Raw genomic sequence first — 25,122 nt, forward strand, 5'->3', positions numbered from 1 at the left:
GCAGTGTTTGAAAACCTGTTAGTTATTCAAATGTAATGCAATATAAACCTGTTTGCTTTTACTCTAGATATTTGGAGATGGGTATCAACCGTCGCAAGGAAGCGTTGCTGAAAGAGAGGGAGAAGAGGGAGAGGGACTACCTTCAGGGTGTGGCTGAAGAAAGGGACTACATGTCAGACAGCGAAGTTAGCAACATCAGAGAGTCCAGAAATGACGGCCTTGAGAGACCACATACCGCTCCACAGTCGGAATTTGACCAGTTTATTCCACCACAAACCGAAGCTGATTCCCAGTACAACACGCTGACTAGTCCCTATTCTCACTATGCTCAATATGTTCCTCAGACTCAAACTACCAGCCACTACACGCAACAGAACCTTTATAATCAGCAATCTTTGTATCACCAACAAGTGTCACCTTACACAACCTTGTCCCTTCCTCATGGCTCGACTCAGCCCACCAGTTACCAACATGCTTTACTTCTGCAGCAGGGAAAGCAGCGACAAACCTCCATGTCAGATTTAGAGCATAAAACAACTGCTAACTATGAGGTTATTCGCAATCAGCCACTTCTCATTGTGCCAACTTCATCAGAAAGTGGCTACGGAGTTACCCATCTTGGGGGAAAGTACGGCAACTTGGACTTGAGGCTTGGACTAGAAGAAAGAAGCATGGCTTCAAGTCCCATGTCAAGTGTTTCTGCTGATTCCTTTTATGCAGAAGTAGATAACCATAATGCTAGGAACTACGTTCTCATAGAGGATATTGGAGAACTTACTAAGGCCTCAACAGGACTGAGCAATACCGGCCTGGGCTCTGGATTTACCTTGCCCGATAAGGAGTTGTCGAAAGCAGACAGGCTACTCAGGGCGGCTGAAGTCAGGCGGACAGCTGAGGTAAATGCAAAACAATCTCATACTTAACATATACAGCAATAATGAACTTGTATAAAAAGTTTTTTATATATTTAGACAAAAATCTAGCTTTCAGACTGCCTTACAATTCAGGTTTTACTTTAACCTTCAGATGAACTGTGAACTCTTTGCATTGCCTTTGGTACAATGAGATTTAAATGGAGTAAAAATTACCGAAATTTAGTTTTAGTTAACTTGCTACAACTATGGCTGTTCAAGAATCAGCAGGTATTGTTGATACACCCAACTTACAATGTATGGAGTCTCAGATTTTCCATTTCAAAATGTTTTTTACCCATTCCCACGTCCGTTTACACTTTTTAATTTTGTTTCTGTTTTGTTGGCTTTCCCTATTCAGATGTCATTAATCTACAGGTTATTAAACCTCCCGAAATTGTGTGGTTAATTCTGTTAACTTGTCATTAATTTAAAATGTCTATGCTGTAGAAGTACGGCGAATGCACTCGCTAAAATTATGAGATTTTGAGTAAGATTTGACGTCTGCCCTTTTGCTGAAGTTGATACGCAATAAGTCGCCTATTTTACGGTGGTAATTGTGTGTAAATGCCCTGATATTGTCTCTAAACATCTCGGTGAGTGTTTAGTCTGTCTGATATAGCCATTTCCATTTACACGAGTATTGACATTTCCGTCTCTTTGCCCACTTAATTTTGAAAAATTGCAGGTAAATGCATCATATTGTCCCAAAACATGCATGTGAAGTTAAATTCCCTGTCATATTGTAATTCCAACAACAACAACATTGTCATTTCTATTTCAACAACTAAATGTGGGTGTTCACGTTTATTTGCCGCGATCAAGGAAGAGCTGAGGCCCTAAAATATAGGCAATGATTAAAAGTCTTTTTGGTATTATGGCAAATATACCTTTGCTTTTACTGTGTTTTGTATAGTGTTGCCGTGGACTTGTTACAGTTTGTTACTATTTGGTGCCAGGCAACAAAGAAAGAGAAAAGTTTCAAAAATGATTTGTATCTAATTTCTCTTTGATTTATTTGGAAATATTTTACTTAAGCTTTAAAACTAATCACTCCTGCTTTTGGCCTCTAATGGCATTCATGCACACATGGCTGCCTGACCACATTTATTGTGTTGTTGTGTGTCGGTGGCACTAATTTAAAACCTTAACGATCATTTTAAAATCCTAATAAAAGCTTTGATAACCTATAAATAATTTATAACAATTTTTTTTTTAAAGTTGTTTCCTACTGTACAGCATGTTTTACTATAACATTTTGTTATTGTTATATTTTTAGGTGGCTGATTTTTTAGGCACATCTCGGCTTCAGGGTTATGGTAAAAGTGAAGATGACACAATGGAAGAGCCATATGAGCTCAAGCTCCTAAAACAGCAGATCAAGCAGGAGTTCAGACGAGGAACTGAAGGACTCGAACACCTGACGGGCATTGGCCTTCCCCAATATCTACACGGTGACAGTAGTTTTCGTCAATTTCCCAAAGGTGAAAAATACAGCATTGGTCGACTAACCCTTGAGAAACAGGCTGCGAAACAACTCCCGGCAGCAATGCTTTACCAGAAACAGATGAAGAATAAAAAAGCTTTTATCGACCCTAAAGCTATCACCAAGTTTTCCCCAATCCAGGAGAGCAGGGACATTGAGCCTGAATTTGGGAACTACATGGGACCGAGGGCCTCTTCCGTGTCCAGCCTTGCTGCTAGGGCTAGGATACTCCAGGATGAGATTACTTTTGGTCTAAGAAAAAATTTGTCTGAGCAGCAAAAATATTTGGGTTCATCCCTTGGGGCCAACCTTTCTGGGTCTGTTAACCTTGGCCAGTCACTGGCACTGGGATCCACTCTGAGGGCTACTGTCCAAGATGACGGCACCTACCCGAGCGGCAGCAGGTCACGCCCGTCCTCCCGACCTTCTTCTGTCTATGGTTTGGACCTTTCTATCAAACGCGACCTGTCCAGTTCCTCACTGCGACTTAAGACAGAAGGAGAAATCCTGGATGCAGCCTTCGCCCCTGGTGTAGCTCGAGCAAAACCCACCAGTTTACCCATTAGCCAAAGCCGAGGCCGTATCCCCATTGTGGCTCAGAACTCCGAAGAGGAAAGCCCTCTGAGTCCGGTGGGGCAGCCTATGGGGATGGCTAGGGCGTCGGCTGGCCCGCTCCCTCCTATCTCTGCTGACTCAAGGGATCAGTTTGGTTCTAGCCATTCTCTGCCAGAGGTACAGCAACATATGAGGGAGGAATCTCGCACTCGAGGCTATGACCGAGACATTGCATTCATTATGGATGACATGCAAGGCGCCATGTCCGACAGCGAAGGTAAATGCAGCTTGAGGTTGTTGCAGCAGTTTGACTGTGTTGATTTGCTTGTCATGCATGCTAATGCTAATGATAAATGGACTCACTGACTTTGTTTGTTACATCTCGTTGTGATTGGTCTGTTTTATAATACCTCCTGTTAGTGTAAGCGTCACATTTGATGGTTGCATGCGTTTGATCTTATTTTTCTCTCACACATTGAACTCCGAGTGTGATTTTTCTCACCAACAAAGTACCATACTTCCATCCATATTTGTTTTGTGATTTACTAGCATGATCATGTTTCTTTTCTTACTTCCTTTTCTGTTTTCTTGATTTACTTCTTCATAATTGTATTTATAATACCCATCAATCCAAATTATAGGAGAACATTTTAAACCATTTTTTCCCTCCTAATCATTTATGGCAAATTGTGTTTTTAAAATGATTATGAATAACTGCCAAACAACGAATCACATTATACTGTCTATGCAATGATGATTATTATTTGTATGTGTTATGTAATCGATCTTTATTTATATAAATATATTTTTAAAAAAAACATTATATATAATGGAAAGCAGAGATTGCACATGAGACAAAGCTTTAACTTTTCAAATGTTATTTGCTTTTTAGTCTAGATTACCAACAATATATTGGTTTGGTAAAATATGATATATATATATATATATATGATATTTTTTTGTAAATGTAGACTGAGGTGCTACAGACTCACTGGATGCTGTTTTAACAGGTAAACAATAGTTTATTTTTTAACCTACTTTAGGAATAAAGGGTGTGAAGCAACACACAGGACACAATTAACATTTTTAAGTAGTTCATCTGATTAGTTTACGATTAATTATTGTTTTATGGTCTTCCAGACTTTTTTTTGGTTCAGTGACAAATCAGCGTTTACATCCCGGCATGAAGGAAAAGTCAGCTCAATAACTAACCACTAAAATGTGTGTTGAATATTCCTTAAGCATTATATTCATGTTTATTTGTGTTTTTTGAACGTACCTCCTTTTTTTTTTCAGTTGTAATGTATTTTTTTTTAATCTGAGCATGCTGTGTTCATCATCATCATCTATTATTTCCCTTTCCATCTCAATAAAGTTTTTTCTTTTTTCTGTTGTTTAGTTACATGTTCATTTGCTGCTTGAAATAAAAGCTAGCGCTGATTTGAAAATGCCTTGGTTTGGAATGTCTATACCTATCCATATAATTGAGGGAATAGTTATTGACTTAATTGATCGTTCAAAAATTAGGTATAAATAAAAAAGATTTGAGTTTGTATGTCAACCTCAGAGGCCAAATCTACCTACTTCAAAAATCATTTTACCTTATGTTCATTCCAAGTCTTAAAATATGTCCCATGTTCAAAAAGTGTCAGTGTGTGCATAGACTTTTTTATATAAATTTAAACTTTCACCAAGACTATAATAGACCTAAAACTACATATGAGGTTCAAATTCAAATGCAATTGTTGAAAATATGACCCTTCGTCTAATATTTGCAGCCCCCAAAGTAATCACACAAAATGAATCTAAAAATACACAAAACCACAGCAAAAATCCACGAAATGACAAAAAAAACCAAAACAGAAATCCACTGCAGAACCAAGAAAGACAAAACACACAAACCCATTGTTATTTCCTATTTTAATTGCTCAGTTTGGTTATTAAATAATTGACAGTTGTAAATAGAAAACTAATACTTAAGAAATATTTATAAATCAGAAACTACAATAAATACCTAATAAAAATATAAACATAATGATATTACATTTAGGATAAGGCAGACTTGGGGACCACATGTAATGCCAATTTGTTCACTCCCTAAAGTAAATGCCCAAAAATTCACAGAATGACTGCAAAAATATACAAATGACACACAAACTGACTACAAATGACAGAAAACGATACAAAACAATAATGAAAATACACTAAATGACTACTAAAACACAAAATAAATGATACATTTAAAAAAAAAAAAATCTATATATATATATGACAAAAATCCACTAAATGACAACAAAAACAAACACAAACCCTTAGTTATTTCCCGTTTTAATGATCAATTTGGTTATTATTCAAAATGCTGACATGATTGTTGATATTCTGGCCTTTAAAGTTTTTTGTGGCCACTGTTGTAATAAAAGTTGCCCTTCTCTTGTAAAAGGTATAAACATATTTACATGGTAATGTAATGTAGAAATTATTTTTTTTGATTAATGACAGAATATAAACCTTCAATATGTAAATTAGTGTTCACACAATATTTTCAGGTTATAAAAATGCATTTTTTCTTATTTAAAAAAAACCCCACGTGATACATGGATATCTTACATGTATCACTATATCCTGTTTGTGTATGGGCCAATGTTGAAACATTCTAATAAGAAAACCTACATTTTCTGTTAAGAAGCTCATATTTGTCATACATTCAAGTGTCCATCTGCCTTGATTACAGCACTAAGTGAGTCCATGCTGAGTTTGAACAGAGACGATGCAAGAATCTTTCGTGAAAGTATCAGACACGGTAGAGTATTTTAGTACTAGTTAAGCTTGTACCGGTAACTTTTCTCTCATAAACACTTGGCTATAATTTTTTAACCCTAAAATGCATCCATCTTCCCCCATAATGCTTCTGCTTATTAAAGGTGTAATAGCAGTAGTTCCAAGCATGCTTCTGCTTATAGTGCATGTGCTAACTTGCTAACATAAGTTCATAGCCCAATCATTTAGCTTTAGTTACGCTTCAGTAGTTTAGTAGTACAATGACACTTTGTTGAACACATCTCTGAACAAAAACATATAACTTTGTACCCCAGCTGGAGGCCCAAACTGGAATATAGAAGGTGAGACGGCATCTACATAGAGACGTAAATGTCGCACTTCATGTTCTGAGTGCTTCACTTTCACTTCAACATACCAGGCTCATTTTTGGAATGACCCACATTTCAGTAGTGAACGACACGTCATTTAGTAAACTTCTTGTAGTAAACATGTCCGTTCAATCATGAGGCTCTGAGTATCTGCTCTCTGTCATCGATCAAAGTAGCTTCAGTTACACAACATTTCGAAGTGTTGCTTTGTAGTTTCTAAAACATCTAGATTCATTCATGACGTTCATGTCCATTCACATGTGTGCATTGTCCTTAGGTGGTTAAACAAAGATACAAGACGGATGCACTGCATCCATTCAAACATCAAAGAAACAATTCTGGCACTTGAAAAAAAAAAACAAAAAAACAAAACAGACTTGAATAGCTCACTAATCCTGATCAGGCTCATATTTGAAAACTTTGTTAAAGGGACTGGATTTCCTTGGAGCTTCATTTGAGTTTTTGTTTAAAACATGTTCATTTTGACATTTGTCTTTTTCCACTTGCCTGAACACCCGTTTTTTCTAACAAGTCGCAGCCGGAGTGTTATTTTTATTAGTTAATTCCTTTTTTACTATATGTTTAGATTAATTCAGGCTGTTTGACAAAATATGGGTTGGTATAAGGGTGCTTTCACACCTGTTTAGTCGAGAACTCGGTCCAAATAAGCTGATAATTTCACCTCCTTGGTTTGGCTCGGTTTGCTTCAGAGAACAACTTCTGATCCGCTCCAAACAGCCTCTGGTGCAGTTACATGAGCTAACCAGTTGATGGTGCCTTTACTGGAGTAGACATTTCTCAAAGCAGAGAAAGAGACACCTGAAGAAGAGGCTCTCATCTAAGGGTCAATGCTATCACTTAAAAGTTACCTCATAAAACTCAGAGAAAGACGCCTTAGATGAAAGTGAAGAAGCCACGCGATCCGTGACAGATGCAACACTATGTGCGCCGTCACCAGCTCTATTAACTATCCACAATGCTGTGCGCTCTACGTTATCGCTGATACGTCCTGAAATTTAACCTAATCACTCTTGACTTCGATTGGAAACACTCCGAGACCTATAGAAACAATCACTCTAGAATTTGCCTGTTTGATCTGCTCTAGACTTGGTTTGTGTGTTCACAACAACCAAAGGAGCAAAAGAATCCTAGAGCATTTCATGATCAGTCAGTGTGAAAGCAGCCTTTAGAGTGTTTAGAAACGTCTTCCTTCTTCGTTTGTTCTTTCACAACATTCAACAATGGAGCAGCAACAAGTTGTTGTGCTTTTAGTGGGTTTAATGCCCTGTTTTGCATCGTCGCCAGTTCTCCAAACGATCTGAGCAAAGGAATCCTAGAGTGTTTTAACCACTCTAGGGTGAAAGCACAAGTAGTATTACCCAACTTTGCAGTTAAACTTCAATCTTGACATCAGCTGTGCTCATGAAGCCTCCATTATGGCGTTAAATGTTATATCTTTTAATCTATAAGTGGAGACAGCACCGAAATGTCCGCAGTAGCCGATGTCCAATACTTCATTTTAAAGCTAATATCGATCAGTAATGTGCCGATAACATTGTGCATCACAATCCTTTGATACTCGTTTTGTATGCGTCAAAGTCAGCTGATCTATCTTAACGAATATAGTGGCACTGCTGACCCTTGACCTTTAGCTCTAGGCCAGAATCATAGACATGTAGCCCAGCGCTTTCAACATCCGTAAAGTAAATAAGTACTGCTTGTCAGTAGGTGGTAGTAGTTCCCAAAGTAATAATGAAATGTTTTGGAAAAATGATTATGGTCCAATGAGACCTTTCACAAAACATTAGCCATGTTGTGTGTCACAAACTCATGAAACGCTAATCAGAGGAACTCTATCTTTTTCAAGTTTACAGCAAATAAGTAGGAAATCCAGCCTGAAAAAACAAAAGTAAAGACTTTTTAAAAAGTCTGATGTATTTATAAGTTGAGGTTACAGGTAATAAAGTATGTAACCATGTACTCAGCTTGCTTTGGTTACATTTACGTTGTAATACATTTAAAATTACATCATGTTTAGATTAACAATTCGAGGTAATGGTAGAATGATTTCATGGGTAAAGAACCAAATGCAGTCAAATACATACGCATTATTTTAGAACATTTCTGTCTTGTGTTGTAGACCAATTACATTCCTGAGTTTTATTCAGGCAAACCTTCACACCAGTGCTTCATAATCAGCCGCTCTCAAACTGGAATCCTCATGCCCTGCAGGACAGAATTAATTCACAACTCCAAAAGCCTTTTAAATTTTAAAAAGGTTTTACTTTCACTCTACATTTAATGATGCTTTGATGACACAGATGAGAGGGCGGATGAGGTGGAACAGAGTTCACGTGCCTTTGCTTTCACCAAATCCAATCAGGAGAGATCACAGATCTCTCTGTATTTGTGTAATAGAGATGATCGCAAAGTTAACTCTTTAATATTATATATATATATATATATATATATCAAAAATAGCACTAACTTTGTTTAGGCTAGTCATTATAAAATGTCTCAAAACTTTTTTTAGTTTACATGCCTTTTTAATGTTTTTTTTTTTTTTTTGCCTAGCGTACCACCTGAGGAGGGAGGACACCGATTGGTTTGACAAACCAAGGGAGGGGCGTGTCCAGAGCACATCTGGGTTGGACAGGAGACAGGTGTGTTACAAGTCAAAAACAACAATGTTTATTTATATGAATGCTGTCGGATCAGTGCCATTTTTTTTTATTGTTTTTTAGATGAAACTGGTTCCTTACGCCTTCCCTCACACTCGCATTAACCTGAAGAGAGACTCGAAGGACACCAGCGTCTCAGGTACTACAAAGCCAACAGGACACCCGGTGATACAATCACACTTTATTCATCTGTAACTAGGTGGCACATTTGGGAAAAAATATCTCCAGGCCCGATACTTTTTAATATATTGTTTGCAGTAAATTAAAAACAAAAGTTTGTATTGCTTAATAAAGCAGAACAATCCTAGCTTTCTTGTTTTACTAGTTTTTTTGTAATGCAGGTTTGATTGACAATTTTCAGCAATTTTCCTTTTCCTTTCTACTTCGTTGTCATCAACCATTCAAGGAAACCCCAGAGCAATTTTTTGATGTCACTTTTTAAAAAGCCAATGAAGGTCATTAGGTATTAGAACAGGAACCATTGAGTTGTAGCTCAGTGTATGATGGCTGTGACCAACTTTCATGTTGTCCATTCCACTGCGTTACCCTTCATCATTCAACCCCATGTTAAACAAACATTAGGAATAGTTCAGAAGTGCTGCTATGATGTTCATACAGCAATGTAGAATATTAAGTGAGCCACTGAAACCTTTGAATTCCATGATTTTCAACATCCCAAATGTGTCGCTCATGAAAATGTTGCCCAACTATCGTTTGAGCATTGCTGTTTGTCCAGGGAATGGACTCGGGATCCGTGTGGTTGGTGGGAAAGATATTCCAGGAAGTCGAGGAGAGATCGGAGCATATGTGGCCAAGTTAATACCTGGCGGTGTTGCAGAACAAACAGGAAAAATACTAGAAGGTAAGAGACGAAGGAAAGAGAAATACATGCAAGAGCTCAGAGATTAACATTCATTTGCCTTTGTATGTAAAGCTGTTTGAGCATAAATGTGATATCAGTGATATCAACCATAATTAAGTTCTACTAGTGCTCAATTTAGCTTTATTAGTGCATGAGTAGACTTTACTAGTGAAGCAAAAGGAGTCACTATTTAGCTAATGATGGTGTAGGGTAAAGCAACTTCAGGTTTTCCATTACTTTCCCCACCCCCTTGTTAACATATGATGCTAAATAGTGACATATTTTGCTTCACTAGTAAAGTCCACTCACATACTAGTAAACATAAATTGAGCACTAGTGGAGCTTAATAATAGTTGATATCACTCCATACCTTTGTTTAGTCATGGTAGGTACATCTACCACGTGTTTCATTAGATACTGAATTACTAACAGCCCTGAGGTTAACAGTGGAAGTATTGACTGTGGCACCCACTGGTTCTTGTATGTAATGCTGCAGGAATGCAGGTGTTGGAGTGGAATGGAGTCCTTCTGATGGGAAAGACGTACGAGGAAGTGCAGTGTCTGATGGCCCAGCCGTGTGCGGAGGCGGAGATCTGTGTCAGACTGTGAGTAGCATCTGTCATCAGAAACGCCTCCATGTTTAGCTGCAATATGGTGACCACACCTATAAAAAATGTTCCTTTCTCCTCCTCTAATGTTTCATTCCACTCCTCTCCATCTGCCAAACACCATGACTGATAATAATGCACTGGTTATCCTCCCATTATAAATCTCCTGTATGGATGCAAACAGGGACCTTAACATGCTGTCTGACCCCGAGCATCCACAAGCCCTGGAGCACCACATCCATCTTAAAGCTGGTACGTACAACAATCTGTTCAAATGTTTGCATGTAAATGTGTAAGAACCAGAGGTGAAAGTAACAGATTACTAGTACTCACGTTACAGTAATTGATTGTAATTTTATGAGTACTTGTATTTTTGTTTTTATGAGTATATTTCTAAATCAGTAATATTACTTGTACTTGGCCTGCACAGTGCTTACGTCTCTGTCTGTTTCCTATGTTGGTTACCTAATTATGCAATTTAAACATTTATTTAGTTTACTTGTAAAATAAAACAAAATACTTTTTGTTGCTTGATGATATGTGAAATGCATGAAATTCAGTAAAAAAAAAATAAAGACAATTGACTGATTTAGAGTTACATGACCTAGACCTGCTGTATCAAATCTGATACACTATTTTCAACACAGTTTTACTAAAACAGAGATTATGAAATCTAAACTAATATCAAGCTGCATCAACCCAGTAACTCTTCCTATTGGTGTTTCAGTAAAAAAATAATGTTTTTCTTACCTTAATCTTTTCAAAATTGGAAAAAGTTCTTCCTCTAAATACATGTGCATCTTTCCTAAGAAATGTCAATCTAGTAGAGTTGCTAGAAAGATCGCTCATTACTGCTCCATGGTGGATTGTCCTTGCATTGCATGTATATAATTGTACACATCAGGTTTTTTAAGGACAAAAAAAATAATTTGTTGTTATTATTATTTTTTTTTTTAATCTTCAACGGACATTGTGAAACTACAAAAAATAAATGACCAGACAACAATCAAATGCATCACATCATAACTGACCATTTTCCATATGTTCTTAGTCGTGCATATTCTGATCACCGCCACTTTCTTTGGTTCAGGTTGGAGTTTCTCCCTATTATGTTGTTACCCACATGACTTATTGGGCATGGCACTGTTTTAGAGTTGTGTGTGTGTGTGTTTTTAATTCAATTAATTAGTGTTATTTTATCTAAAGAGAAATTGTACATTTTGACAAACATTTTATTTTATACAGATGCCTTAAATTCCATTTGTGCAAGATTTCATATAGGATATGTTTACTGTATGCAAGGGAACTGTGACAAGATTTAATACCAAAAATAAAACGTGGGGGGTCAAAGTGACTAACTTTTACTTTGAGTACTATTTAATTCAGCTACTTTTTTTGTACTTGAGATTTTTTTGTGTGTGACTTACTTGTACTTTTACTTGTGTAGGATCTATCAGTACCATTTACACCTGTGGTAAGAACAAAGTGGTGTGTGTGTGTAGGAGGGCAGCGATCCCCTGGAGTGGATCCGAACCAGTTGGCAGCAGAGCTCCATAAGGTGTCCCAGCAGCAGGCTCCTGGCATGGCAGGGGCTGGACTCGGACCTGCGGGTCTTGGGGTTCTCTCAGCTTTAGATCGATCATCACTCCTCCACTCAGGCACAGGATCGGTAGCATCCAGTGGCGTGCCGAGCCCTGGTCAACCCACTTCTCCTGCCATCAACAAGAAACAAAGACATAAGGTAGTAGGCAGCCTGTTTTTAACAGAGGTTGGGGTTGCAAGATACTGGGAGGGGGTCGCCAGATGCCTTCAAGAAACAAAAAAATATTTTCTGAAGAATTTGAGCCCATTTCTGCATGTTTTTTTTAACCATTGTTTTGCAACTACACCAAACTTGCCATATTTTAACTTATTTTCATAACTTTTTGTTCTTGCCAGATCTTTGCTTCTTTTAAAGCATTTTTGCTATATTACTCCCATTTCTGATACTTCTCCATCAAATTTCAATACTTTTTATGCACGTTATCCACTTTCAAGACATTTTCGCAGCTTATCAACCATTTCCACCTCTTTTCCCACTTAATATCACATATGTTGACCCATTATTGTCATTTTCAACCTCTTTTCACCATATTTCATGCTTATTTTTTCCAATTTAACCACATTCACCATTTCTCATGCCAATTTTTCATTAGCCTTTATTTAGTCAGGAGAACCACATTGAAATTTTTAATCTTTTTTTTTACTAGTGTGTCCTGGCAGCAGTACATAAAACAAATTACAGTGTCAACATAATTCTAAAATGTTTTTTAGTATTTGCCCACTCTAATTTGCAACTTTTAACCAATTTCTGTGGATTTTAAAATCACATTTCACCACCGTTGCCCACCATTTTTGGGCACTTTTAACCCATTTTATTTCCGATTAAAACAAGGATTTCCGGATCAATAAATAAATGTGGCCATCACAGATTCATAGAACAATGGACCATCATTTTACTGACTTTATGGATGGACCCCAAAAATCTCTCCCCTTTATTCCCCCTAATAGATGACCCTGTCTCCACTGTTCTTCAATGTTCATGTCTGTGTTCAACCACCTTCAGATACAGTGGGGGTCCCTGGTCTCTGGAACCTTTATTTTTGGGGTCACGTGCTGAAAAGGTTGAGAACTACTGCTCTAATCAAAGAGGAAAGTGATTAGGTTTGCTGTAGGCTACGTGTATATTTTCTATACATGTTATTTTTAATTACTTAACAGCTTTATTTAACTTGCTGTAATTGGAATTATTCATTGCACTTCCATTAAGCCAACCCATCAGTCTCTGTGTAGGAGCTGGGGTTTTTTTCCTGGAAATCACCTTTGTTCCAAAATTCCCACGACCATTACACAACTTCTGACAGATCAGCACATATTGTAGTACATCTTTTTTTCATATTTCATCATCATTTCCTCCCAACATCAACATTTCTCAGTGGGAAAACCATGTTTTTGCAAACTGTGCAACATGTTGGAGCATCATTTAATGTTAAATTCTGCTGTTGATTTCAAATCTTTCCTATTTCCTTTTCAATAGCCTGCCGAGTTGATGCCGACGCCTCTTGCGATCAGTGGGGAAATTCAGGTTAGAGATTGTTTTTAACCAAGAACATGCTTCACATTGTTCTTTAGACGACGAGTCAACATGCTTTTTATTCTCGTACAGCTCCAGATTAATTACGACCGAAACCTGGGAAACCTGATCGTTCACGTTCTGCAGGCCAGAAACCTTTCTCCCCGCGACAACGACGGCTACTCGGACCCTTTTGTAAAGGTTTACCTCCTTCCTGGAAGAGGGTGAGTGTGAGCTAGGACTGATGGATGCCTCTGTGTCATTTGTCTGCCTTTCTGTTTTTATCTGTCGTGTTTTCTCTCCCTCTGTTTTTTTTCTGAATTGGCATTGCCAACGAGTAGATACAGTTTGTCAGAGTAATAAGTAAGCATACGATTGGATCATTTGGATTGGTGTTCTTTTATTAAATGGTTCAGTGTAGACTTAGAGCTACAAACGGAGTGTTTGCTCCAACTGAAATTTGAGTTCTTTAGATGATGAAAGGCAAGGCAAGACAAATATATTTGTATATTGCATTTCATACACAAGGAATTTCAATATACTTTCACATGATTACAAAGTGCAACAGAAAACATTAAACTCTCAACATACAACACAAAACAATAAAACTGCAACAAAAATAAACTAAATAAACATATTGAAAACACAGAATTACTCCAAAAACTCACAAAACAAGAAAAACAGACCAAATGACTCAAAAAACACACATAAACACACAAATTGACTCCAAAAACACACCAAACACCACAGTAATAAACAGAACGGCAAATAAAACATGCAAAATAGTGGCAAAAATACACACAAAAAAAGGCACTAAACAAAAACATGGAAAATGACCTCATAAAACAGCTGCAAAGCAACTGAATAACTCCAAGAAAATGCTGGAAAAATAAACATAACGAAAACATGTATATGTCACATAACGACTCCAAAGGCCTCTTATTGCACTAACTTTGGGGATTTAATAAGTGCGTGCTGGACTACGAAGCTCGCTGGAGCTTAATCAGCCTCTGTCACTAGAGCGCGCTGGTTAACCAGACTGAAATCAACGCGCTTACCTTAGACTGTTGTGATGGACCTTTGTAACACAGCTTTTGTCTGACTAGGAATGTTTGGTTAGTTGAAGCTCGCTAACGGAGTTTTATCCAGGATAGAATTATCTAGCTGGGTAGCATAAAGCCCAAAAGCAAAAAAAAAAAAAGACAGCACAAAAAATGACAGCAAAATAAAATTGACGAGAAATTATACTTAAAAATGAAAACACCCTTTGTAGTTTGCTTGTTGATGAATATGATCCTCAGAAACAAGCACATGTTTGTGGCCCCACCCCCTGTGATGAAAGTTGCTCCACAGATTTTTCAGCAGTCAGAAAATGGCATTAGAGAGGATCAATAAAACTTTCCACTCTGTAAAAAGAATCTGTTCCTGGATATGGATCCCATTGGACCACTTTATGAGATCATAGATCCTCTCTATGGAACTCGCCTGCATATTAAAAAAGAGTGATCATTTATATTCAAAGTACACCCATGCTACATCAGCAGTAGATTAACTCTCAGTGTCATAGTTGGTTTAAGATGTGTTTCTTGTGTTGCTACATTATTCATTATTTGGCCACAGAGAGAGTGAAGACTCCCAGGAATAGATCAGTGATTGCATTGATTACCTCGGCTCTCTATCCTTCACAGTCTTTGCTTTAAGCTCCTCAGGCTTCTCTGACTACTTTTGTGTTCTTGCTTTTCTTGTTTGTGTTTTCCGCCCTCCTCTTCCTCTTCTGGACTCCCTCAGACAAGTCATGGTTGTCCAGAATGCAAGGTAGTGTGGTGCTGATATTGGTTTTTTGTTTTTTAGTGTGTAAAATATGTGTCTAAAATAATTTCCTTCCTTTTGTTAAAACCTTTGTTTGTACAAAATTCTTCTTTTTTTTTTGTGTTGTTATTTCATTTTCTCTCCATGGCTCTAACGTTGCTTCTAACTCCAAAAACCATCTCAGGCCAATCATGAGTTTGAAAAAAAAAGAAAGCAATGTTCAATTCCATTCCTCCTGCTAAGCACATTTCATTTATAGTGTGAGACGCTAGGGGCTCAAGAAGAAGAAAACTGTGAGTTTGTCCACATGTTTCTAATTCTTCGCAATGTTTTGAATCATCAGCGCTGAAAACAAGAGGAGGACCAAATACGCCCAGAGGACCCTGAACCCAGAATGGAATCAGACTGTCATTTACAAGAACATTCACCTGGAGCAGGTACTTATGTGTATAGACGAAACATGCATTGGTTTGCTTCTACTGTATATTCTATTGAGTGAGTTTCTGTTCCAGTCACTTTACAGACATAATGATAGTCACTCTTAGGACTAGATTATAACAGCATTTATTCCAACAAACCTTTAAAAAACATCATATATAAAGGCTATTGGTAGAAATGTTCAATATAGGGTCAATGACGTATAAGGATTTCAAAAGTTCATCACCTGGCAAGGCTTGCATGAATATTATGATGGAAATAAAAATACAAATTCTTCAAAATCTTATACAGGACTATAATAGAACTAAAATAGATTAAGAGTCATTTCAAAATGTTTTTTTCCAAACTGCAGTCATGGCCAGATAGTCGCACCACATGATATTTTGACAGAATAAATTACAGAAGTATTTTAGTAAGTAACATTTTTAACTAGTAACTGAGTAACTGAGTGCCTATATACCAACTTACTACATATCTGGTATTTGTTTATGCAGTATGCACGGTAAGCACATGTAGTTATACTCAACCCGCCCCATGATGCATTGTGAGCTATCACATCCCCTTTTTAAAATAAAAGCATCTCTGCTTGTCTTCCATTTGTTTTGTTTTTTTCACGCTTTTGTATATACGGCTCTTATTTTGAAGTTTACCGGACGTTTGGTCAGTAGCACAATGAATGATCGTATATAATCTCAGAAATGTGTGAATCAAATGTGTATACATAAATTATGGATCAAATGAGCATCAATGAGATGTTGATATTCTTCTTGGTCACTTTCTCACTTAAAATGATTTCAGAACTTTCAAAGGTGGAAAATCAACAGATATATTTAGCCTCAGTGTGATTCAGGTTTTTGTCCTTGTAGGTTCCAAATACATCTTGGGAAACTTGGAAATATTCTTCAGTGGGAATGCTCACCAGTTTAACCATACTTATAGTATATAGTAGACTGTATAGACTCATTGAGTTTGTAGTGGATAGTACGTTAGTGGGACATTTACAACACAGCTACTCTCCCAACAAGACATATCTCATGACACGGCAGGACATCCATTGTTTGTGTTGGAAACACAGAAACACGGAGAAAATGACAACAACTCAGAATAGCCTCAGTGAGGCACATTCCAACTTATAGGTATCAAAAATTGAACAATAAATATTTTTTAGTTATAATATAATTAAAACAAATAATCAAAATATCAATTCACCCTTGGGTAGGCACTGCCTACCTTGCCTACCCTGACTCCACGCCACTGACAGCTACTATCAGCATGCATCTCTTGTCCAATCAAATGATTTGGTCCGAACAAACTGATGTATAAAATTAGTTTGCATTAGCTTAGTGTTTAGCTTGTTAGCTAGTTAAATATGTACAAAAAAGGGAAAAAAAAAGATCTATATTACCGTGTGAAATGACTGAAACACATCATAAACACTGTCTACTGAAAACACTATCAGACAATATTTTAGCCACAGAATGAAGGTTAACAAGACATTTCTAGAAACTTTGATTGCGTAGCGGAGTACGTTCCTTTACTTCCGGTTTTGAAAGAAAATGACCCGTATTGAAAGGTTCTTTCCTACCACTAGAAGGTGCTCTAACACCATAATTTAAGTAAATCCAGTAACACAAAGCTTGATGTTGAGCAGCACATGTTCATTTGACACTTTACTTGAAGATTTATATATAAGCCTGTCATTATTATGACACCTGTCATTAGCATGAATAAGGTGTTATGGAGACTGTCATAAAGTGTCGTTTGTTACCCTAACCTTAACCCTTCATTATCCTAACCCCTTACCCTAACCCTACCTAACCCCACTAGATCCCTCCACCAACCCACAAAATGCCACCATAGCTTCAAAGGTGTCATCATTTAGCAAACAACACTTAATTGTAGCTTAATGGCAGCCTTCATGACACCTTATTCACGCTAATGAGAGATAATGACAGCGTTATGTCAGCCTTTTGTATAAAACTTCAAGTAAAGTGTTTTTCAATATCTGTGACATTTTATGGCAAATATTGTCTGATAGTAGACTATCACTCATTTCTAGTTGTTGGGGATTTATTCTCCAATAAACACAGCCACATTTTCAACAAATACATCAATGATGATTAAGTCAAATAGTAATGTATAAAATGTTTTCCCAGTTAAAGAAAAAGACACTGGAGGTGACCGTGTGGGACTACGACCGATCCTCCTCCAATGACTTCCTTGGAGAGGTGAGAATGTCTGGATATTAATTAATAAGTAATAATAATAATAATAATAATAATAATAATAATAATAATAATAATAGTAATAATAATAATAATAATAATAATAATAATAATAATAATAATAAGAGCACAGCCTCAGCGTTTGTGTATATTTGATGTTTCAGGTTCTGATTGATTTGTCGAACACTGCCCAGCTGGACAACACGCCGCGCTGGCTTCCTCTGAGGGAGCAGAGTGAGAGCATCGAACACAGTCGAGCTCATCACATGACACAGGGACCACCGGGGTCAGGTCAGGGTCACAGCCCAGGCCAGGGTCACATGTCCTCTCCAGGACACGGGCTGGGACACGGCATAGCCCCAGGGCAGGATGATGGGAGTCACGACTCGCCCAAAAACTCTGTGATTAAGAGCAGAAGCCATGGAATCTTCCCTGACCCTGGCAAAGGTAAAGAAACAAAACGTGAGCTTCACCCGCTTGATGATTTTAATTCATTTACTTACTTATTTTCTGCCTGACTGGTTTTTGGATCCACATATTACCCATGCAGGTATGTGTAATCAAACCTAATGGTTGTAATTTAACCCTCCAATTATTCTCTAATATCTAAACACATTTTACCCTTATACGAGAATAAGGTGTGGGAATGTAAGGTCACGCAGGGGACAAACACCGACAGAGAAGTTTTACACCTCTAAAACAGCTTGGGGTCAAATTGATCCCAGAGGAACACCAAATGATTGCAATATGCACATTGGAAGAATATCATCATGATCATTTTATGCTTAATCAATTGAACCTATCAGCTTAGTAAAAGTCATCAAATGTGAAGCAAAAAAAGGTCAACTATTATTTTTCTTAATGATAAATGGGGTCAAATTGACCCCAAGGATAGTAGGAGGGTTAAACTTCATAATCAAATCAAAACTTGAAAAAAAAACAAAAAAACAATATTGTGGATTCATTCCCGGCTGAGTTTTCTCACCTGCAATCAACCTTTTTTAATTCATCGTCCTCCAGATGTGCAAATGTTGCCTTTGGAAAAGTCGCACAGCAGCCCGGGCAGCTCAAAGTCCTCCTCTGATGGTCAGCTGCGTTCCCACGGCCCCTCACGAAGCCAAAGCAAGAGCAGCGTCACTCAGGCCCACCTTGAGGATGCTGGAATAGCCATTGCTGCTGCCGAGGCTGCCGTGCAACAGTCCCGCCTGCAACCAAGTAAATCCTTTCCCTACCCGTGACTCACTCTCCTGAGAAATGCTTCTTCTTTTCTTTATTTTCCACCTCTAATGCATGCAGGTTTTCTTTCTAATTTGCTGTGCGTTCACCTCCTGAAATCTTTCCTTCTGCTCACCTCGTTATTAGTTCTTCTGAGCACAAAGTTGAGGCAACAATCAATATTCTCTACTGTAGAACACTTTTTGAAAATAGATGCCACACTTAATTTCATCGTATTTTAAAGCTGCTGGAGACACTATTTAATTTATTTATTGTTTATCAAATAAAGACAAAGTGTAGGCCTCATAGATCAATAAATCAAAGATCTAAAAACAATGCCGCTTGAAAGTTTGTCTTTATCTCCACTGTCAACACATCTCCATTTGTTCTAAGAACCCCAACAACATACTATTTGAGTTTTTTTTTTTTCCAAACTCACCTGTTTTCTGGAGTTTTAGTCCTCTGAAAAGTCACTTTCATGATGCTTCTATAAATGTAGACTTCATGCCTTGATCATGGAGAGGGAGATCCCCATAGCAATTTTATTTTGCTATCCATGCACTCTTGTTATTGTTTTCAGCCAAAAAATTGCACATTACGGTAAAACACATGACTATTTAAGCGGCTATTGTGGTTGTGAGTCCGACAAACGCTGCCTCAGGGTGTGTGTTAATCACAGCAGCAGCTGTTAGGCTGCTAAGTCATTTTCTTGTAATCCTCACCTATTCATACCACATAAATAGTACGTTTAAAACAATAGAAGGCGATATAGCCGCTACTAAGAGTGGAACTGATTGTGAGCGTACACACTGCGCTTCGGATTATCTATATACTGAACGTAAATATGTTATCTGTGGATAAAGGGACTTGTGGTTAAGGGAGCAGGCTTGTAATTGTAGGCTCACTGGTTCTAATCTCCCTGGTCCATCACTGTGGGATGTTGATCAGTCCCTTATATTAACCCGAACCCCCAATTTCCACTGGATGCGACTCCGCTGCGTTACGTCACTGCCGCGTCACCGGAGCTGATAGGTTTCCACTTTAGTTTATGTGTTAATTTCCACCAGGTCCGCTGCGCTGTGTGTCTGCTCCTTCCCAGATGCGGGAGTCCGGTGCCCTCCGCCAGATATATGCAGGGCTTCTATTTCTGGTGGACACCGGAGCACGACGCATCAATCAGCGCAGAGCAAATGAAGCTAAACAGGAAATTAAGCACGTACTCCGTTACTTTTCAAAATAAAACATTTCAGATTATATTTCAAGTAAATACATCACCTAAACGTCATAATGTGTAAAAACAAATTCACATCCACTATATTGATTCCTCTCATACTGTAACTACACTGTAAACTGCAGCATCTTTGATTTAGTACATGTTTAACTGGTGCAGTTTTATCTCTTCTCTGTTGGCTGTTGCTAAAAAATGTGTCTATTACAAATCCAGAGTCTAACATTCTTGTTCTCCTTCGTTAGTAAGACTGACCTGTTTATCTGTTTATTGTTGCGTTTATAACACATACCTTTAACTGCGTTCTCACGCGATTATATAAATATCGTGAGAACTGCTCTGTCTCGTGACGTCGCAGTCGTTCAACCGGAGTGCACCGCGGCGCACTCAAAACGCAACCGGTGTGGATTACCGGATGGCGGACAGCGGTGAAAAACCAGATCGGTGCCGTGGCGCATCAGAGACGTATCCAGTGGAAACCCTCGGTAAGTGTTCCATGGGCTCTACACCGTGGCTGCCCACTGCTCCTCAGGGAGGGGTTAAATGCAGAGAACACATTTCATGTACAGTATGTAGCTTTATATATGACAATAAAGTATAATGTATATTCTATATTGAACCGCAGTATTTGTTTTACCTGTGAGCTAGTTTGAGAGGGAGGAGCTCACATTCTTATAGGGTAGGAGGAGCCAGGATTGTCAGGAGGAGGAGTTTCCCCATTATGACGTATTAGTGGGGAAAAATCCATCTCGACCATTTGGAGCTGACTTTTTACAAAATGTGTAATAACATGTACAGTATATCACTATAGAAAATCAATTATAATACCACCCCTTTATTGACATTGTTGGAAACGTCCCACTAAACATCCGACATCCACTGGACGTACAGATGACGTTCATATCGCGTCGGTCGGTCCAGACCACAACTGCACATCGGTTCTCATATGATATTTAATAAACAGCCTCATCCACAACAGCACTAAGTATATATCCAGTTGTAATTCAGTAACATTTATAAACATTATAAAATCTTAGATTTTTTTAAGAAATAATGTAAATGTCGAGCCTTAATTTGCACTGAACAAGCCGACTTTGAAACAACGTTGAGAGGACGTCTTTTTCAGACTTTGTCTGGTCAGGTTACGTCAATTAACGCACACACAACAACAAAAACGTCAAAATTATACATAAACATTACAATACCCCCCAAAATAATGTTATTGTATGCAAAACAGATGTTAAAATGAATTATTAATGCTGTACTTTGTCATAGTAATTAAGACAATAATTTGGTAAAACGTTTCATATAATTTACAATACTGTATACCTTTGCAAAATTATGTAGGATTCACATTTAGTGGCGTAACAGTTAAGGAAGCGCGCTTCAAAGCTGAGGGTCATGGGTTTGAATCCAACCTAGGTGACTTTCTGCTGTTTTCACTGAATACTGATATTTATTTTGGGGCTTACACGGAAAGATCCAAATCTGGCCAAAATCAAATGTTTTGCATAGTGAGGTGATATCACTGTCCTGCTTGTCTCGAGAAAAAACACAAGAAATCACTGTAGGAATGAAGGAAAAACACTTCTATGCATCCGTCTACAGGACTCCACATCCCACAATGCAATGTACCAAACTTTTTCAACAATGTCAATAAGAGTGTTTACAGTAGAGATAAAAACAAATGTTAAAGCTGTAATTTCAACCTTTTCCATACTTTGTCTGAGCTAACAATTTTTGATTTATTGATCTATGAGGCTGACAATGTGTCTTTATCTGATAAAAAAATCTCCAGCAGCTTTAAATGTTAAACATTACCATATAACTTTATTGTAACAACGGTAAGGTCTGAGGTTCTTTATTTGTTGTTTCAATGTATTTCCATACAAAAAATAGTGTTCCTCTCAGCCATTTGATGCACACAACAGCAGTCAAACAATAGATCCGAACATGACATTAGTGTACAGTGTACAGACAAACAATGTTAAAACATTTTTTTAAACTGTAGCAGCCAGATCATATTTGTATATGAGTGACAGCTGCTAATAATTAAATCAGTATAATAAATATTAAAATTAGAAAATAGTGAGCCACCATAAGCAGTATAGTGCCTGTGTTTTATTTAAAGTGCCCATGCAGTGTTTGATAGGTCATTGAGAGGGAGGGGGAGGAGAGAGAGGCTAGCGCTATAGTGTCCTTATACGTTCAGGGCCCTGATTGCTTGGAGGAAGAAACTGTTTCAGAGTCTAGAAAATCTGCTTCAAAACCTCCTCCCAGATGGTAGCAGTGCAAAAAGGTAGTGGGAGGGGTGGTAGGGGTCAGCTGTGATGTTGGTAGCCCTCTGAAGACAGCGTGTTGTGTGAATGTCAATCATGGAAGGCAAAGTGACACCTATGATCTTTTCAGCTGTCCTTACAATCCTCTCCAGGAACTCACGGTATGAGACTGTGCAGTTTCCAAACCAGGCTGTGTTGCAGTATGTGAGGATACTTTCTATGGCTCCTGTGGACATGATGGAAGGAGGTGTGTTCACTTTCATCAATCTACGCAGGAAGTGGAGGCGCTGCTGGGCCTTCTTGATAACGACTGTGGTGTTGGTGGACCAGGTCAGGTCATCAGTGAGGTGCACTCCCAGAAATGTGATGCTGCTGACTTTCTCCACAGTAGCACCACTAATGGTCAGTGGGGAATGTTCACTGTGGTGTTTTCTGAAGTCAATAACCATCTCTTTGGTTTTCTCCACATTTAAGGAGAGGTTATTGGTTGTGCACCACTTGGCTAGTTGACCCAACTCCTCTCTGTTGCGCCTCTCATCGTGGTTGGTGATGAGTCCCACCATGGTTGTATCATATGCAAACTTTATCATGTGGTTGGAGCTGGATGTGGTGGTGCAGTCATGTGTCAGCAGGGTGAACAGAAGCGGACTAAGCACACAGCCCTGGGGGAAGCCGGTGCTCAGTGTGATGGTGTCTGAGGTCCTTTTGCCTATTCTGACTGTCTGTGGTCTTTCAATGAGGAAATCCAAAGTCCAGTTGCAGAGTGGAGTGTTAAAACCCAGTGTTTGCAGCTTGTTGATCAGCTGTTTGGGGATGATGGTGTTGAAGGCAGGGCTGAAGTCTATTAAGAGCATCCTGACGTAGGTGTCCTTGTTGTCCAGGTGGGTGAGGGCCAGGTGAAGGGGTGCGAGTTTGCATCATCAGTAGATCTGTTGTCTCTATATGCGAATTGGTGAGGGTCCAGGGTGGGGGGGATGATTGTCCTGATGTGTTGCATGATCAGCCTTTCAAAGCACTTCATTATGATTGGTGTCAGTACGATAGGGCGGTAGTCGTTAACGCAGGATACCGAGGATTTTTTTGTTATGGGTATTACAGTGATAGACTTAGGGACGACAGTCTGATGTAGGGATGTGTTAAAATGTCTGTCATGACATCTTTGAGGTGCTCTGCACAGTCCCTCTGCTTTACAGGGGTTGATTTTGGACAGGGTCCTCTTCACCCTCATTGGGATGACACACAAAACCTCCTCATCAAGCTGTGGAGTAGCTCTGCTGGCAGGTGTGCTGTTCATGGCCTTAAAGCGAGCATAGAAATTATTCAGCTGGTTTGGGAGGGAGGGGTCACTGTCACAGACAGGTGGCGGTGCTTTGTAGTCCGTGATGGCCTGGAGTCCCTGCCACAGGCGTCGTGTGTCTCTGTGGTACGTAAAGTGAACCGTTGACCTTCAGTGTATACTGGCGTTTGGCTCTTTTGTGACATGTGGCATTATAAATAGACCTAATCTGGCACATACAGTAAAATGAACACTTAAATCAAGCTGAGTTGTTTGTCTCAGTTTTAATAAAACTTTTTGAAATCCAGCGTTCTAAATGTAAACAATAAATTTACAATATGACTGTATCAACCAATGAAAGTAGGACGAACTTAGTGAAACCTGAGTGAGATGAGAGAAACGAGACTGCTGCGTGTGGCCTGTGAAGCATGAACCAGCAGTATCCCCAACCACCGACTACTGTGTGCTACTGCAGTATCACTGTGTATGCATGCATGTCATATGAATGATCCCTCAGACACACACACACACACAGCCCTAAGGTCCCGCCCCTCCCAGCCCATCCCCTGTCCCCGCTGCCCGACCTTAAACCCAGTCAGACCTGGACAAACAGAAACACCAACGGGAGTTTCACTCTGCACTCACCGGCCAATGAGAGTAAAGCTGTCAGCTAACCGTGAGAAGAGCAGATGTGTCGAGGGAAAGGGAAGGTGAGGCAACAGTGAAGAATTGTGCTCTAAAATAATAAATCAATACCAGTTAATAATAGAGTAAATGATCGAAGGGAGGATGAACAATTAAACTGATCTAATTAAGAAATCAAGCACAGACATAGATGTAAAATAGATTAATGTACTGGGTTTGAATTTGTATGATAATGATGGTGATATGTTCAAGTACAAGTTTTTGTGGTGGGTATTTAAAGTTTTACTGTTTTGTTGTGATATTAGTATTTGTCCTTTTATAGTAAAACGTCCTTTGTGTGTGTCCTTTCACCACCTGTTGGATTTATTATGTTCATTACACATTTTAAAGGGAATAAATGCATTGCCACTAGTTTCAATGTAAAGTCTGTAAATTGCTATCCTTTAATATTCAGTAAAATATTGTTTTGTTTTCTGTTGAGGTCACAATGACTCATCTACAATAATGATCATTAAAAAGTGTCAATGTGTGACAGACAGTCAGTGACTAATAACTGAGCGAGACGTGTCTGTGTCAGTTAACATGATTGTCTGTTGCAGAGAACAAAATCACACTTAGCATAGAGAAGGACGGCCTACAGGACGAA

General features: G+C 38.5%; 1 protein-coding gene across 9 annotated transcripts in view; it reads left to right on the forward strand.

Annotated features, from left to right (window-relative positions):
- The window catches only part of pclob (piccolo presynaptic cytomatrix protein b), a 70,960-nt gene that overhangs the window by 40,033 nt on the left and 5,805 nt on the right, over positions 1 to 25,122 (forward strand). The window contains exons 18-34 of one of the 9 annotated variants that reach the window (XM_028450893.1): positions 68 to 896; positions 2,191 to 3,229; positions 5,684 to 5,752; positions 6,045 to 6,071; positions 8,673 to 8,761; positions 8,843 to 8,918; positions 9,516 to 9,641; positions 10,138 to 10,246; positions 10,434 to 10,501; positions 11,752 to 11,990; positions 13,326 to 13,373; positions 13,455 to 13,585; positions 15,150 to 15,176; positions 15,514 to 15,607; positions 17,765 to 17,836; positions 17,998 to 18,295; positions 18,854 to 19,048. In XM_028450893.1, coding sequence (XP_028306694.1) covers positions 68 to 896; positions 2,191 to 3,229; positions 5,684 to 5,752; positions 6,045 to 6,071; positions 8,673 to 8,761; positions 8,843 to 8,918; positions 9,516 to 9,641; positions 10,138 to 10,246; positions 10,434 to 10,501; positions 11,752 to 11,990; positions 13,326 to 13,373; positions 13,455 to 13,585; positions 15,150 to 15,176; positions 15,514 to 15,607; positions 17,765 to 17,836; positions 17,998 to 18,295; positions 18,854 to 19,048 — 3,536 coding nt within the window. Of the gene's footprint in view, positions 1 to 67; positions 897 to 2,190; positions 3,230 to 5,683; positions 5,753 to 6,044; positions 6,072 to 8,672; positions 8,762 to 8,842; positions 8,919 to 9,515; positions 9,642 to 10,137; positions 10,247 to 10,433; positions 10,502 to 11,751; positions 11,991 to 13,325; positions 13,374 to 13,454; positions 13,586 to 15,149; positions 15,177 to 15,513; positions 15,608 to 17,764; positions 17,837 to 17,997; positions 18,296 to 18,853; positions 19,049 to 25,122 lie in introns of those variants that run through there. The other 8 variants (XM_028450894.1, XM_028450896.1, XM_028450895.1 and 5 more) reach the window with 8 other exon arrangements.

This window comes from Gouania willdenowi, chromosome 6, assembly GCF_900634775.1.
Source record: "Gouania willdenowi chromosome 6, fGouWil2.1, whole genome shotgun sequence".
Classification (NCBI taxonomy): Eukaryota; Metazoa; Chordata; class Actinopteri; order Blenniiformes; family Gobiesocidae; genus Gouania; species Gouania willdenowi.